Source organism: Apus apus, chromosome 1 (assembly GCF_020740795.1).
Source record: "Apus apus isolate bApuApu2 chromosome 1, bApuApu2.pri.cur, whole genome shotgun sequence".
Classification (NCBI taxonomy): domain Eukaryota; kingdom Metazoa; phylum Chordata; class Aves; order Apodiformes; family Apodidae; genus Apus; species Apus apus.
In genome coordinates this window covers 312,475-329,752 of record NC_067282.1, presented here as the reverse complement: position 1 = coordinate 329,752, position 17,278 = coordinate 312,475, and the positions used below count along the sequence as shown (strand labels likewise).

General features: G+C 54.5%; 1 protein-coding gene across 9 annotated transcripts in view; it reads right to left on the bottom strand.

The window, feature by feature from the left end:
• STIM1 (stromal interaction molecule 1) overlaps positions 1–17,278 on the bottom strand; it is a 93,626-nt gene that overhangs the window by 23,985 nt on the left and 52,363 nt on the right. For all 9 annotated transcript variants that reach the window (XM_051608672.1, XM_051608671.1, XM_051608673.1 and 6 more), the window contains 3 exons: positions 16,553–16,668; positions 6,281–6,458; positions 184–361 (listed from right to left, as the gene is read on the bottom strand). In XM_051608672.1, the coding sequence (XP_051464632.1) occupies positions 184–361; positions 6,281–6,458; positions 16,553–16,668 (472 nt within the window). The remainder of the gene's footprint in view (positions 1–183; positions 362–6,280; positions 6,459–16,552; positions 16,669–17,278) is intronic.

Below are 17,278 nucleotides of genomic sequence, written 5' to 3'. Positions count from 1 at the left end.
CAGCCTTTCCTCCCAGGCAGATGCTCCAGTCCCTTCATCATCCTTGTTGCCCTGGGCTGGACTCTCAACAGCAGCTCCTTGTCCTTCACCACTTGGGCAGCCCCGAGCTGGAGGCAGTGAGGAGGGATGAAGCAGAGTGAGGAGCTGCCCTGTGTCCTCTCCCCAGTGCAGGTGCCTCCCTACCTGCTCCAGCTCCTGCTCCGCGTATTTCTGCCGGCTCAGCTCGTTCTCGGTGCCCTCCCGCAGCTCCCGCAGCCGATGGGCCTCCTGCTTGGCGATGCTGATCTCATCCAGCAGCTTCTTCTCCAGGTGGACCTTTTCCACCTCCACGGAGCGATGCTCCTCCTGCGCCTTCTGCAGCCTGGAACGGAGAGAGGGGGGAGATGCTGGTGTCCTTGGCACCAGGGCCGCCTGGACACAGCCCAGAGCTGCCCTGCTCCTGTCTACTCTGTGCTGAGGTGTGTTGAGGGATCAGCACCTGGGAAGTCCAGGAAGAAAGTTCCCTGTGCCCAAGAAAACATTCCCATGTCAACTGCAGCATCTCAGCTTCACTTCATTTATTAAACGCTCGGTACTTTTTAATTTTTCCAAAGCACATCAAGGTTTCCTTTAATAGACCTCAAATTAATCTCAATTTCCAGTGTTTTTACAAAAGCTAAGGCCTTTAATTACCAAACAAAACAAAAGGAGGATGATCTGCCCGAGCAGGTATGAACACCCAGACGGGACGTCTCCATGTTCCACTTTAAAACCCTTCACATTTAGACGTGTCCTCATCTTGCCTGCAAGTGAGGAGATTCTTCCTCCCGACAGAATTAAAGCAGCAGGAATTATTTATGGCAACAACGAGCAACAAGAGATGATTTGTACCCACCCAGGAGTGTTCAACCACTCAGCCTGGGGGGCCCTGGCCCTCTGAAGGACACGGCACCATGAGATGTTCCCGGGCTACGACCACATCCGCACTTGAGGGGAGCTGCCCCAGGGTAACCCCCCCTCTCACACAAGTTCCCTGGGATATAATTAGTAATTAAGAACAAACGGAGCCCATGAGGAACTGAGCTGTCCCGAGCTGGGGCAGCAGAGCCTCTGGTGGTGGCCACCCGACCAGCCCCTAAGGCCACCAGTGCCTCAGAAACCCAGTCCCCACCCCAGGTGTTTCTAGGGACACAGGGACTGCCCAGTGTAAAGGGGGAAAGAAAATAAAAGATGTGGCAAATTTCAGTTGCACTGAAGGTGTTCACTTCCTAAGGCTCTGACCATCAGGGTATCATGAAGGAAAGAGGAGTGTTGAAGGGCTCTTCCTCTGCCACAACAGCCAAGTGATCCCAATGAAAACCAGTGGGTGTTTTAAGCAGTGGCAGCAATTAATCCCTGGATCAGATTTCTGAGGGATGTGGTAGATCCAGCCCTAGACAACTTCAGGATGTGATGATTTTCTAGAACTTTAGCTTCAGCTCCGGATCAAACACAAGGAACTGATGTGGCTTGTGGAGTCAGAGACCAGGGGCATCAATCCAACAGCCCCAGCTTTTCCCCAGGAGCTCCTCTTTTGAAAGACTCAGATATCCCAGTTTGGGATAAATCAATAAAAGCTGGACAAACCCACGGGGCAGGAGCAGCAGAAGCAAGGTTCACTTTAACCCAGACCAATCTGAGGACACTTGGGCTTTCTGCCACGAGAAGTAAAGCTCTGCTCCCCACCCTAAACCAGGCCCTTCTCCCCCCACACAACTCCTGCCCAGCCCCACGGCTCCTCTACGGATCGGTGGGATCTTGGATCAAGTGCTCCCCAGCACTGAAGCCATCTGCACCATTTGTGAGGTGAGTGAGGCACCAGCCTGACCAGCAAAACCAGTAGCTCCTCACAGAGAATTTCTGTAACCAAACATGGAGATGCTGGGAGGGCTGGAGCAGCTCTGCTCTGGAGCCAGGCTGGGAGAGTTGGGGTGTTGAGCCTGGAGAAGAGAAGGCTCCAGGGAGACCTGAGAGCACCTTCCAGGGCCTGAAGGGGCTCCAGGAAAGCTGGGGAGGGGCTTGGGACAAGGGCAGGGAGGGCTGGGAGCAGGGGGAAGGGTTTCCAGCTGGCAGAGGGAGCTGGAGCTGAGATGTGAGGGAGAAATTCTGGGCTGTGAGGGTGGGGAGAGCCTGGCCCAGGTTGCCCAGGGAAGCTGCGGCTGCCCCATCCCTGGCAGTGTTGAAGGGCAGGTTGGATGGGGCTTGGAGCAGCCTGGGCTGGTGTTAGGGCTCTCTGCCCATGGCGGGGGGGGTCTCTTCCCACCCAATCCAGTCTGGGATTCTAGGAAAGGAAAGAAGAAACACCCCAAAACTCCAAATGGAATCAACCAGGAGAAAGTGTTCCAAGGTCACCAATGCCCCGAGCAGCTCCTGCTGATCCCACACCAGCTGGGACTGACAGAAAGGGAAAAGCTGATCCCAGCACTGCTCCCTGCACAGGCAGACGTGTCCATCTTCCAGCCTTCTATCAGGACAGGACACGGCCATGCTCCCAGTGACAGGGACACTGCAGAACCCACAGGGAACCTTCAGTGAAGAGTGTTGCTGCTCGCTGGCCCAGCCCAGGACTCCTCTTCCTCAGGCTCCTCGCTGGCCACACAAACCAGCTTGGATGGGCTGGATCCTCACCGGCCGGGACGTTGGCTCCCTCTTTGGAAAAGGCTGGTCTCAATTTACAGCTCTGTTGAGAATCTCAAGTGTTTTTCTTCTCATTCAGGGGGACTCCTGCCAGGACATTCCAAATTTCCAGAGAAACCCACGCTCTCTGCCCTGTGCATCAGGGCTCGGGCTCTTCCATTCCCGGGCCGGACGAAGCCCAATGTCCCTCAACATCTCCCCGTTTAAAGGGGAAACTCCCCACTGCTCTGATGCAGAATGGGAAGGAGTCTCAGTCTCAGACCATTCTCAAAGCCACTCGAGCAGCAGGTTTTCCTTTGCTACCATGTTTTTTCCTGACAGAAGAACCTGTATTTATTTATGTCATGGACAACCCCACGTTCTGTGTGTCCACTCCTGTTCAAACCCAGTCGATTCAGCCACGCTGGCTTCATGGGAACTGGGCTCCAGCAGATGACCAAGTGCCTTCAGAGCTTGTCATGAGGGCCATCTGGGGGCTTCAAAATTCAGGAGCAAAGGAGGCTGAGGGGAGACCTGCTGGCTCTGCAGCTGCTGAGAGGAGGTTGGAGCCAGGGGGGTCGGGCTCTGCTCCCCAGGAACAAGCGACAGGACCAGAGGGAACGGCCTCAAGTTGTGCCAGGGGAGGCTGAGGTTGGATCTGGGGAACAATTCCTTCCTGGCAAGGGTTGTCAGGGCCTGGCCCAGGCTGCCCAGGGCAGGGGGGAGTCCCCATCCCTGGAGGGGTTTCCAAGCCCTGGAGATGGTGCTGAGGGACACGGGGCAGGGGTGGCCTGGGCAGGGCTGGGGGAGCAGTGGGACTGGAGGATCTTGAAGGTCAAAACTATTTCATTATTCTAACACAGGAGACAGGGACCTGCAGGTGGGACACCCACTCACAGAGGGACTCCAGCAAGGTGGTTTGGATCGGGGCTCCATCAGGACACCCCACAGGTGACAGTGCTGGGGGACACAGGAGGTCAGTGTGTTGCTTCCACAGGTCTCAGCTCTCACAGCAAAAATGCTCTGAGCAACAAACCTTGAGGTGGCAAATGTTCACCTGCTGCAGTTTCCCAGGGTGGGAAGCAGGAGGAGATGGTTCACACCCTCGAGGTATCTGGTGACCACAGTCCTGCTGAGCTGCCTCCTCCAAGTGTTCTGGATCTTCCCCTGCCTCCCATCTTAGACTTTTGTCCTGATGGCACCTGGACCAGCACCTTAAAGGTCTTTTCCAACCAAAATGGTTCTATGAATGTTTTTATCTTGATGGGTCATGTGATTGCCTGGGAAGTGTCACTGCTGAAGGGTGTGCTCCAAAGGTGTTTTAAATGTGAATAAAAAATGGTTCTTTGTATCAACCTGCCCTTTCCAGCTCCTGAAGAGCACATCAGAGTTGTCCATCAAGTCACAGCAGTAGCAGTTGGCTGGCAACTGGAAAGGCATCATGTGCCTCCTGGAGTTCTGCTCAGCTGAGTTTCAATGAGGCAGGAAAGGAGGTTACTTCAAGATCCAGAAAACAAGTTTCTGAGCAGAATTTGAGAACAAGTCCATGGGAACAGGCTGTGTTTCTACAGTGTCCAAGGAGCACAGATGAACCTGCTGGTGCTTCCTCAGCATGGGGAAAAACTTCTTTCCTGTGAGGGTGGCAGAGCCCTGGGACAGGCTGCCCAGAGAGCTGTGGACTCTCCTTCTCTGGAGACTCCCAAAACCCATCTGGATGTGTTCCTGTGGGATCTGCCCTGGGTGTTCCTGCTGCAGCAGGGGGGTTGGACCTGATGATCTTCAGAGGTCCCTTCTAACCCCTGTGACTCTCTGGTTCTATGATTCTATGAAAGGATGAGGCAGCAAAGGTGTGTTGCTCCATTCAGAGAAGAATCAGATCAATCCTCTCCTCAGAGACTCACAAGCACCAGGACTTCACCCCATACTTCCTGAGCTCCAGCTCAGTACCCTCTGCACAGGACAAGCTGGACACCCTGAGAAACATCACAGGCTGCTCTGGGTTCAAATTCAAGCTAGGATCTGGTGTCTGGGGTTTATATTCCTTCCTGACTGGGTTAGACCATTAGTTGAACATCCCAGGCACGACTTTTTATCCTAGCATGATAAAAGTTGGGTTGGAAGGGACGTTAAAGCCCACCCAGTGCCCCCCCTGCCATGGGCAGGGCCACCTCCCAGCAGCCCAGGCTGCTCCAAGCCCCATCCAACCTGCCCTTCAACACTGCCAGGGATGGGGCAGCCACAGCTTCCCTGGGCAACCTGGGCCAGGCTCTCCCCACCCTCACAGCCCAGAATTTCTCCCTCCCATCTCAGCTCCAGCTCCCTCTGCCAGCTGGAAACCCTTCCCCCTGCTCCCAGCCCTCCCTGCCCTTGGCCTAAGTCCCTCCCCAGCCATTTTCTGCTTCTGCACATGGCTCTGCCCTCAGCAGCAGATCCCAAGGTTGTTTCCCAGACAAGGACATTCACAGCAGCCTCTGGTGTGACCTGCTCGTCAGTGACACCCAACAAGAGATGTCCCACCCTGGACTTGCCTGCCCTGGGGACAGAGAAGAAGAGGGAATTCCTGTGTCCTGGTTTTGTAGAAAAGAAATGTTTTTCTTGGGGGTATTTCCAGCCAGTAATGTAAAATTACCCAAAGCTTTGTGAAACCAGATGTGGATCAGAGCAGGTTCCCTGGCAGGCAGAAGGGAAAGGCTCTTGGTGGTGTCTCTATGCCAATAAAAAGCAGGTCACAGACCTGCACCAGTGCCAGAGGAACGAGCCCAGTTTGGCACCATCACCTTGGTACTATCCCAAGTGTTTGCCCTCCACATAAACCCCAACTGATGTGATGGCACATGAAGAAGAAAGGCTTTTGAGCCATGCTCACGAGCAGGACAATTGGTCAGCCTGGAGAAGGCTCCAAGGAGACCTTAGAGCACCTTCCAGTGCTTCCACAAAACCACGTGGCAACACCTACAGCCACGCCTGACCGTGGATCAGTGTGCCCTGCAGCCCACCTTGGTGTGGGAGGTTCTGGTGTCAGACTCTGATGCTCAAGCAGCTTCTCTGCCATGTTTCAGTACTGTACTAAGATGAGGGAGGTCCTGCCAACCCAGGTGTTCACATGCCACACCACAGGGACAAACAACGAGCAGGTTGCCACCCAAGAGCAGGTACAGGAGCACGCACATGTTGTTACCAGTAGCCTGGTAACCAGCCCATCAAGCTGCTAAGATCATGGAATACCAGGTTGGAAGGGACCTCAAGGATCATCTGGTCCAGGTGGGTTGTCAGCTTCACTATGGTCACTCAGGTAGGTGCTGGCCCTGGTACACAACACCAGGTGGCTGCTGCTCAGCAGCACAGCAGCTACAAAGAAAATCTTTCCTGAAATCGAAATGAGTAACAACCTTGCAGGAAAAATCAGGACAAGAGAGACTGAGACACTGGCACAAGTTGCCCAGGGAAGTTGTGGCTGCCCCATCCCTGGCAGTGTTGAAGGGCAGGTTGGATGGGGCTTGGAGCAGCCTGGGCTGCTGGGAGGTGTCCCTGCCCATGCAGGGGTGGCACTGGGTGATCTATGAGGTCGTCCCTTCCGACCCAAACCAGTCTGGGATTCTGTGATCAACAACTGACTTCTCCAAGAGGGTGGACCCATCAAACCTACCTTTCTTGAAGGTCATGGAGAGACTGTTCAGCCCTGTGGAGTCCCTCCAGGTCTTTCATCATCTTCTTCATGTGCTCCTTGGAATAGCGGTTCTGGATGTAGGCGAACCAGCAGCCGCCCACGCCGATGACGATGGACACCACCAGCATGAAGTCCTTCAGGTGGTTGTGCCGAGTCACTGGAAGAGAACCAGAGATATCTACTGATGGGGAGAGTTAGGTTAGACATGAGGAAGAAATTATTCACTGTAAGGGTGGTGAGGAAATGGAATGGCTTGCCCAGGTTTTGGGGAACTTGGTCTAGAGGGAGGGTTCCCTGCTCATGGCAGGGGGGTTGGAACTTGATGATCTTCAAGGTCCCTTCCAACCTTAATGATTCTATGAATGGAAAAGGACACTACATAAGGATTAACTCTGTAACACTTCATCCAGCACCAGAGCTGGAGATGTGGAACCTTGGGATGATGTTAGAAGGAACTGTGGCCCAGGTTTCACCCAGGGAAAAAAGCGACATCAACAGTGAGGAGGAAAAAAAGCAGCTTGACAAGGTTTATAGAATTGGAATGGGGAAGCAGAGTCACTTAAAAATAAGTGTGGAAACATGAGAAAACTAGAGTAAATAGGAGGGGGTTTAAGTGCTAAACAAAAATGTGATTCAAGCAGAATTGTTTGGACTGTTTATTAATTGCAAATCCTCAAACAAGGATGAGCTGAGAAAGCTAAAAGTGGGGAAGGGAAGCTCAGCAGAGCTCCCTGACACCAAACAGCCAGCACCTGCTGGCTGGGAACAAAAGAAGGAAGATTCAGACTGGGCTTAAGAAGATTTCAGCCTGGAGCAGAGGAGGCTGAGGGGAGACCTGCTGGCTCTGCAGCTCCTGAGAGGAGGTTGGAGCCAGGGGGGTCGGGCTCTGCTCCCCAGGAACAAGCGACAGGACCAGAGGGAACGGCCTCAAGTTGTGCCAGGGGAGGCTGAGGTTGGATCTGGGGAACAATTCCTTCCTGGCAAGGGTTGTCAGGGCCTGGCCCAGGCTGCCCAGGGCAGGGGGGAGTCCCCATCCCTGGAGGGGTTTCCAAGCCCTGGAGATGGTGCTGAGGGACACGGGGCAGGGGTGGCCTGGGCAGGGCTGGGGAAGCAGTGGGACTGGGTGACCTTAAAGGGCTTTTCTAACACAAATATTATTTACCTCTGGAATTTTACAGAGTGAACATAATCTCCTACTGAAAACCAACCAATACCACCTGTCCCTTGCAGTGTCTGACCAATCACAGTGATGCCCCCAGCAAGGGCTCCCCCAGCACCTCATGGTGTACCAGCAGCTTTAACCCATCCCCACAAGGCACACACAGGATCCCCTGTTGGGGGGGGACCCCCCACGCAGAGTGGGGCTATTTGTGCTGCTGAAACACAGACACTGCAGCTGTAAAATGTAAAGGAAGAAGAGAAACAGGTTCCTTGCTCCAGAGAAGCTCTCGTGCTAACTGAGATCCTTTCCAGACGCTGGTGCCAGGGAGCTTTTCCAGGAGCACCATTTTTCTTAGAAGCAGATGAAAAATAGCTTGGCAAGATCTCAAAGCCTGGTCCTGACTGTGTCTCAGTGAGGCAAAGTGCTCTGGATAAAAGGTAGCTCCTCTGCCCTCCACTGGATGACAGGCTGGGAGAGTTGGGGTGTTGAGCCTGGAGAAGAGAAGGCTCCAGGGAGACCTGAGAGCACCTTCCAGGGCCTGAAGGGGCTCCAGGAAAGCTGGGGAGGGGCTTGGGACAAGGGCAGGGAGGGCTGGGAGCAGGGGGAAGGGTTTCCAGCTGGCAGAGGGAGCTGGAGCTGAGATGTGAGGGAGAAATTCTGGGCTGTGAGGGTGGGGAGAGCCTGGCCCAGGTTGCCCAGGGAAGCTGTGGCTGCCCCATCCCTGGCAGTGTTGAAGGGCAGGTTGGATGGGGCTTGGAGCAGCCTGGGCTGCTGGGAGGTGTCCCTGCCCGTGCAGGGGGGGGGACTGGATGGGATCTGAGGTCCCTTCCCACCAAAACGAATCTGGGATTTAACCATAACGTGTCACAAGAGGAGAGCTGGGGCCAACAGGGAAGGGCACCTGGGCTCATGCTGTTCACTGGGGAGGTGGAAACCTAAAGCCATAAGGCAAAGCCAACCCAGGGACAGGGGTGGCTGGGGGGGCTGCCCACCAGGTCTGCATGGAGGAGGGACAGTGCTGCGGGTCCCCTGACTGCAGTGGAGGGACCTCCCCCTGCAGGGAGGGATGGGACGTTTCTCCAAACACTCAGCAGACGCCCAAGCAACATCTCGCCTTATCTTCACAACCAGCACATGATCCATCATCTAACGCGCCCCAGAGGAGCTCAATCGTCCTCTGAAAACATTCACTCCTGAATTCAACACTGAAGAAATAAACAAGAGAAATATTGGCCCCGTTTCCCATTCCGGATGGATTATCACAACATCCTCTTCCTAAGGAGCAGCTTCTGGCAAGTCCCTGCAGAGACGTCATTTCTAATCCCTTTTATTTGGTGTTTGGAGAAGACTCCTGGGCTGACTTGTTCAGGTGGTTTGTTCCCACCCACTCACCCACCCACCTACACCTCTTAAGAGCTTCTCTCTCCTGTAGGGTTTGCTCCACCATCCCCTTCCTCCCCTGGCTCAGCCCACACTGCACAGCACCCGAAGCTACAGGCAAGTCCAGGTGTTGCACAAAGAACCTGCCAGCCCCACCTCCAGCTGAGTCACCTCCAGCTGAGACACCTCCTGTGCCCGGGGCTGAGGTTCTCAGCCCCACCACACCACAACTATCCTTCCTCTGCAGCAGCTTTGGCTCAAGGCAAGAGGACAGGGGAACTCAAGGAAACCTCAGCTTGGATGTGGATGGAGCCTCTTGGCTTCCTAGAACTTCTCTTTATGAGATACAGAATTAGTGGCTCCGTTCCTGGGAAGAAATGCAGGGGTAGAAAAGGCTCAATTCAGCCAAGTTGGCTTTCCTCTCCAAAGAGAAGCAAAATCCCCAGCCCACTTGGCTGCTTTCAGCATGGAATTCCCCTCTTCCCACCACAGGCTTGGAGCAACCTGGTCTAGTGGGATGTGTCCCTGGCCACAGCAGGGGTTGGGACTGGATGGTCTTTAAGGTCCCATTGCACTCAAATCAGTCTGGAATATCAGCACAAGGACATGGCTTGATCTAGTGCTTGTGTGCTAAAGCTGCCAAGAAGAACTGCTGCAGGACAAGCTGATCTTCCCCAGGGTCACGAGCACCTTTCCAAGGCAGAACCACGGGAAAGGCTGCAAGTGATGAGAGCTCAGGTCTTCTGGCACAAAAATGCCTTTTCTGGGATAGTTCTCGCCAAGCACAGGCCACCCATGGGACAGCAGAGGTGGGCTGCCCTGCCCTGCAGCTCAGCATGGGGCAGGAGAACCTGGGCACATCCCACTCTCCCACCTGCTCCTGCATCCAACCCTCCAAGACCTCCCTCAGGCAGGAGAAGGTGCTGGTTCTCATCTTTAACACCATCAATCACTGCTGCCTGCACAAGGAGGGATGGGATTGGTCTCTCCCACCATGGCTGGCATCTCTGAGCATCCACCAAGGCCTCTGCTCCTCCAGTCCTGGTGGACTGGCCCTCCAGGGGGTTGGATGCCCAAGGTGACCAAAGACAACCCTTCTACTCTCAATTTCCTCCCTGCTTTTTCACTTGCTGTACCAGAACATGGAGCTATTTTAGCTGTTGAGCCTCTGGATCAGCTGCCCTAAGACAGAGGCCAAGGGCCCTGCCAGACTCTGGAGCAGCTTCTCCAGCCCAATCCCAGCCTGTCTCTATCCCTGTTATTGCCACTTCGAGCAGGACCCATCTCCCCCTCCTGCAGGTGGGCAGCACAGCCTGTTCCCCCTGCTCCCCCTTCCCTCCCAGCCCCTGGGCCAAGCCAGGAGCACGTCACCTCTGCAAAAGCTGCAGGAAAATGGAACATACACCAAGGGAAACCTTTTTTCTTCCTCCTTTTGCAGGAAAGGTGGAAGTTGGGACAGGATTTTACCCGAGGCAGCAGTTGCTACGCATCGACTTGCTCCAGGCAGTGCTGCTTCAGCAGGGGGCTGGACTGGATGATCCCTGCAGGTCCCTCCCAAGCCTGAGGACTCTGTGATTCCCTGTGGCTCCAGCCCTGTCCATGTCCCCACAGCCTGGCAGCCCTGCCTTCCTTCGATGGCTGAAAGCAGCAGGTGCAGCCCTGGGACCAGCACCACTGAACACCGACTGGCCTCAGGTGTCTCAAGCAAATGAGTCCCATGGTGGGAGATACAAACTCAAACCCTCCATTTTTAAACAAAAAGTTTCCCAGACTTTTACTCTGGGAACAGAATCAGGAGGGACTGTCAGAAAATCAGCTGTTTCACAGCAGCTTACGTAAGAATTGCTAAAAAAGGGAAAAGTGACACACTCGGCAAATCCCACGCCCAGGAGTTACGTTGCAGTGGAAATGTCAGAAAAAACACATACAGGACTTACTGATTTTTTAATTTCCCCAAGTGGCTTCACTGGACCAGTGACATTGCCCTTTTGTCAGACATAAGGCAGGGAAGGAGAACCCCAGGGGCAGCTGTGGAACAGGGACTTGGCCCAGGGGCAGCTGCTGGAAACACCACAGCAGGAAACCAGACAGTAAGAAGTGTCCATCCCTAAAACACCAAACCAAGCCAACTCCTTGAGAAGCTTCCCCAGTGGAACCTACAATTCTCCTGTCTATGTCCAGTCCCAGACCTCCAGAGGAGGCCCCGGAGATGCTGGGAGGGCTGGAGCAGCTCTGCTCTGGAGCCAGGCTGGGAGAGTTGGGGTGTTGAGCCTGGAGAAGAGAAGGCTCCAGGGAGACCTGAGAGCACCTTCCAGGGCCTGAAGGGGCTCCAGGAAAGCTGGGGTGGGGGCTTGGGACAAGGGCAGGGAGGGCTGGGAGCAGGGGGAAGGGTTTCCAGCTGGCAGAGGGAGCTGGAGCTGAGATGTGAGGGAGAAATTCTGGGCTGTGAGGGTGGGGAGAGCCTGGCCCAGGTTGCCCAGGGAAGCTGTGGCTGCCCCATCCCTGGCAGTGTTGAAGGGCAGGTTGGATGGGGCTTGGAGCAACCTGGGCTGCTGGGAGGTGTCCCTGCCCATGCAGGGGTGGCACTGGGTGGGCTTTAAGGTCCCTTCCCAGCTAAACCAGTCTGGGATTCCATGATTCTCTGGTGTCCCACTACCTGGCTTTCAAGGGTTGTTGATCTTTAAGAAGCACCCAGACCTCAAGCCCCAACTGTTCCACCTGGTGCTTCTGGCACATGGACTGAGAAAACAACACGATAACACAATGGGAGCTTGTGAATGGGGCTCTTCTGTGTAGGTGCAGGTAATCTAAACACCATCCACTTAACTGTAAATATTTGAAGTGGATGGTAAATCTCCCCGCGATAAATTCATCTGGTATTTGGTTAAGAGTTCCTGTTGCTTTAAACAACTAATGATTCAGCAGATCTCACAGTACTTGTCAAATATGCTTTTAGGTGCAATAAAGAGAAACAAATCGGCTCCAGGGGAAGCTCTGTTGAAGGAAACTCAGCTTCACCCACCCCAGATGGGGGCACCAAGGAATAACCTTGTAATGAAAAGCCACAGAAACCTCTCCTGAAACCCGCGGGCAGCAAACAAGTCCCACTCCTTTGGCTCTTGGGCAGGGGGCCAGGAGAAGTCCCCAGGATGGGTAACTCAGGGCAGAGCATTTTGTCAGTCTTTTAAGCCCACACGGTACCACGTGGTGCCTTCAGCCCTCTGGGAGTCTCCATCTCTTGAGAGTTACAAAAACCAAAAATTTTTCTTCACTTTCCACCCAAAACATCGATTGGTTTGCATTTTACTGGCCTTTTTTTTTTTTTTCCCCCTCTCAAATTCCCTTCTCCTGTTTCACCTGAAGTTGTATTTTGTGCTGGATAAATTCCTGAACCCCAGGAGCAGGACACCAACAGGACACGGACACAGAAGAGGCAATTGCTTCATCTTGCTTAATTATAATTTCACCACACAACTTCACACGTGAGCTAATTACAGAGCTGCAGCCCCACAAGTGGGCAGACCGGTTTGAAGAAGACAACATCATGTCTGGAGTCTGGCATAAGGAATCAGCCCTCATGGGACATCAGGATCAGCACGGAACCTGGCCAGGTGCCCCACTCAACTACCTGATGTTTGCTGAGGCCTCTGCAACAAATTACAGGAGACATCAGAGAAGAAGCTCTCTAGCCCCAGGATGGCAAAACCTTCACCTGCTTCATGTGCCAGTGAGGAACCTCAATTGGAACCTGTGCTGGAATCCTGACCAAAGGAGATGTCTCTGGCTTTAGGAGTCTGCAGGCAGCAGTTCTGGGGCTCTAATCCAGGCTGATTTGATTTTAATACCTTTGAAGCTGAGATGAATGGAAAGTGTTTTCAAGAGAGAAGAAAAACCCTTGTCAAGAGGGAAGACAAAGACTTTAAACCCTGCTCCTGTGCCACATCCTGCTGCCAGAAGCTCCCTTCTCTCAACAGGGAGGGCATGGAGATGATCCAAGGGCTGGAGCAGCTCTGCTCTGGAGACAGGCTGGGAGAGTTGGGGTGTTGAGCCTGGAGAAGAGAAGGCTCCAGGGAGACCTGAGAGCACCTTCCAGGGCCTGAAGGGGCTCCAGGAAAGCTGGGGAGGGACTTGGGACAAGGGCAGGGAGGGCTGGGAGCAGGGGGAAGGGTTTCCAGCTGGCAGAGGGAGCTGGAGCTGAGATGTGAGGGAGAAATTCTGGGCTGTGAGGGTGGTGAGAGCCTGGCCCAGGTTGCCCAGGGAAGCTGTGGCTGCCCCATCCCTGGCAGTGTTGAAGGGCAGGTTGGATGGGGCTTGGAGCAGCCTGGGCTGCTGGGAGGTGTCCCTGCCCATGCAGGGGTGGCACTGGATGATCTGTAAGGTCCCTTCTCACCCAAACCAGTCCATGATACTATGAACAGCAGAGATGACCACCTCCACTGGCCTTCCAGAAAGAGCCCCAACAGAAGAGTAGCTGAGCTGCTCCATCTGTCACTGCTTCTGCAGCTGAAAAGGTCACCAAGCACTGTCCTGCTGCAAAAGGCTGCTGAAAACTTCTCCTTTCCAACCTCTTCAAGGAACTACTTTTAGATAAACAACTTCTCAGCTTCACAGCAGCACAACCAGGAGACAAATCCATTCAGTTACCCAGCAAACAGGCAGTATCACCCGCTGAGAAGCCTGGATTCCCTCCTTCAGCTGAAGCTCCAGGGGAAGTTCCCCTGCTCAGGTACCCGACAGGCAGACCCAGGATCAGCCCCAGCCCTCACTGATGTGCGACGACCTGGTTGGGATGGTTCACTGCCCACTTTCATCTGGGTGACCCAGGAGGGGCAGGTTCCTGTGCCACCACAGCTGCCTGGTGACACGGAACGAGCAGCCGGAACCGTCGTGAATCTCAATCCATCACAGCTCATTTACTTGGCCATTTGCAGCTCCCAAGAACTGCCTGAAAATTCCCCCTCTGAAGCACAGGAGCTCCTGGGATCCAGCTCTTGTTGGATGAGCAGCAACCCCCCTGTCTCCTCCACCCCTGTCCATTGCCACTGGCCGACCCAAAAGCTGCTCCTCGCAGCACAGGCCCAGGACAAACACAACAATCAGTACAAACCAAACTCTGCCTCAGTGGAAAGATGCTTGTCAAATTCTGGGAGCAAAAACGGCTGCTTGTGAAACCCAGGCTTCTCATGCCCTGAGCTTCTAGCTCTGCCAAGCCTCCTAAACCTGACTTGGTTTGCTCTCTGCAGCCACTTTCCCCAGGATTTGCCTCCCTGCACCTCTCCTCAGGGATTTGGACACAGGCTGAGAACAGGGGAACTCTGCACCCACAGTGGGACTTCCAAAAACAAAAGAACTTGCAGCAGGAATGGAAGGTGCATAATCCCCTGCCCTGGGCCAAGGGCTGGGCTGCCTGGAGAGGGAGGGCTGGGAAAAGCCAAAACACCTGAACTTCTCCAGGAAACTGTTGGGAGATCTGTGTCCAAAAGAGTAAATTATAGAATCCCAGACTGGTTTGGGTTGGAAGAGACCTGAAGGACCATCTAGTCCCAACCCCCTGCCATGGGCAGGGACACCTCCCATAGACCAGGTTACTCCAAGCCCCATCCAACCTGCCCTGCAACACTGTCAGTAAAAAATCTCTCTGTGTCCTGCGGCAGACAGGGGGTTCTTCAGCAACCTTCAGACCTGTCAGACACACATCCTTCCAAATTTGTCTCTATTCTTTGTAATCCACTGCTCATGAGCTGCCTTCTGCCACTGTGCCTGGACACACTGATTTACCCTGAAGAAGGGCTGGCTGCCAGATTGTTCAGTGCTACATCTGAACCCACGTGTCAATGTCTTGCAGTTTTAGACTTGGACTAAGTACAAAAGCTCCTCTTTTCACCTCCTGTGGATTTTAATTCAATATGCAAACAACTGGAGTTCACAAATCATAGTTTTGGTTGGAAAAGACCTCCAAGATCACCCAGACCAACCCTTCCCCCAGCCCTGCCCAGGCCACCCCTGCCCCGTGTCCCTCAGCACCATCTCCAGGGCTTGGAAACCCCTCCAGGGATGGGGACTCCCCCCCTGCCCTGGGCAGCCTGGGCCAGGCCCTGACAACCCTTGCCAGGAAGGAATTGTTCCCCAGATCCAACCTCAGCCTCCCCTGGCACAACTTGAGGCCGTTCCCTCTGGTCCTGTCGCTTGTTCCTGGGGAGCAGAGCCCGACCCCCCTGGCTCCAACCTCCTCTCAGGAGCTGCAGAGCCAGCAGGTCTCCCCTCAGCCTCCTTTGCTCCAGGCTGGACACCCCCAGCTCCCTCAGCTGCTCCTCAGAAGGTGCAGGTACATCCACCCCATCTGCTATTCCAGCAATGAACAGCAGCAGATGTTTAAAAAAGCCACATAAAGAACAGAGGAAGCACAAGCCAGTGGCTTTGAAGGTGCAAACCTCCAGCCAGCAGCAATGGAAGCTCGGGAGCTCCTGAGCGAGAGTTTTCTCCCAGACTGTTGCAGTTCCACCATGGGAAGAAAACACCCATCCATCTCCATTTGAAACCTCCTGCAGAAGGGAGGTGAGACCAGGAGCAGGGCCTGTGGGGGCTCAGGCAACACAATCTGCCCTCAACATCCATCCCCTCAGGCCCTTTGATCAGGGAAGGTTTCTGCTCACCTTACAAAAGCTTCTACAGTTCATGAGAAAGACGTTGAGTAAGAGGGAGAGAAACAAAAGTACCTTTAATCTAGAGGAGACATAAACCAATGCAAAAGCAGCACCAGGAGCAGCTCTGAGATAAGCATCAGAGGCCTCCTGAGATCCCGCCAACAGATGCATGTGATCAACATCAAAGGAACCCAGTCCTGCCTTCTCATCGCCCTAAATGCCTTCCCATCCAGCTCACATTGTCCTTTCCCTCCTCCAGAGGTGGGTAAACTGCATCCAGTCACCAACAGAGCCCCGGGCAGGCAGGGTGGCTGCTGCCAGCAGCTGGAAACCTCCCCAGGGGGCTCAGAACCACCAGAAAGGATGGGAGAGTTGAGAAGGATGGAAGCCAGGCTGGGAGAGCTGGGGGTGTTCAGCCTGGAGAAGAGAAGGCTCCAGGGAGACCTGAGAGCACCTTCCAGGGCCTGAAGGGGCTCCAGGAAAGCTGGGGAGGGGCTTGGGACAAGGGCAGGGAGGGATGGGAGCAGGGGGAAGGGTTTCCAGCTGGCAGAGGGAGCTGGAGCTGAGATGTGAGGGAGAAATTCTGGGCTGTGAGGGTGGGGAGAGCCTGGCCCAGGTTGCCCAGGGAAGCTGTGGCTGCCCCATCCCTGGCAGTGTTGAAGGGCAGGTTGGATGGGGCTTGGAGCAGCCTGGGCTGCTGGGAGGTGTCCCTGCCCATGCAGGGGTGGCACTGGGTGGGCTTTGAGGTCCCTTCCCACCCCAACATTCCATGATTTTCACATTCTATGGTTTTACCCTAGGGACACAGGAGATCCCAGCCAGCCAGTGGGTCCCACTGCAGGTGCCTATCAGATGGAAACCCAAGCTCAGCAGGTAAGATACCTCCAGGCTATGAAGCTGCTCTAATAAATCCAGAGACAACCTGCTCCTGGATCCCAAAGAAGTATCCCAAAGATGGTTTCTGTAGATAAGGCTGTGCAGGGCCAAGTTTGGTTCCCACAGCTCTGTCTCTCAGTACTGATCCTCTTGATAAACAGCCAAAGGACTTTGAGTGTTGGCACTTACAGAGAGGAGGCCCAAAGAGCACCGTGTCCAGGGCCTTCAGCTGCAGCTTCTGCCTGTGGCTTCGGTCTGTCATCTTCAGAACACTCCCCATCATGGTCACGTTGTTCACTGCGAGCCTGTCGGAAAAAAACATGATTAAAAAAAGAAGTAGGAGGCCTGGTCACATCCACCTGGATCAGTAACTGCCCAAACACTGGGAACGTGGCGCCTACAGGAAGAGAAGTGCAACGAGCAGGACCTGAAAGCTCCCAGCTTGGGCTGTCAGGACAGAGGAAGTCCCTCAAAGATTGTCACCTCTGGCATGGGTTATCTCCATGAAGGAGTCCAGCAGGGGTGTCTTTGGCTTTACTTGGAGACAGCAGGAAAAAAACAAGGCCACTTATTTCACTGAGTCAGAGTGGTGGGGTTGGAAGGGAGCTCTGGAGATCACCCATCCAACCCCCTGCTAGAGCAGGATCCCTCCAGCAGGTCCCACAGGAACCTCCAGAGGGGCTGGGATGTCTCCAGAGAAGGAGCCTCCACAGCCTCTCTGGGCAGCCTGGCCCAGGGCTCTGCCACCCTCACAGGCAACAAGCTCCTCCTCATCTTCAGCTTGACCCTCCTGTGCTCCAGCTTGTGCCCATGGCCCCTTGTCCTGTCCCTGGGCACTGCTGAGAAGAGACTGGTCCCCCCCCTCCTGACCCCCCTGGAGATACTGACCAGCCTTGAGGAGACCCTCCCTCAGTC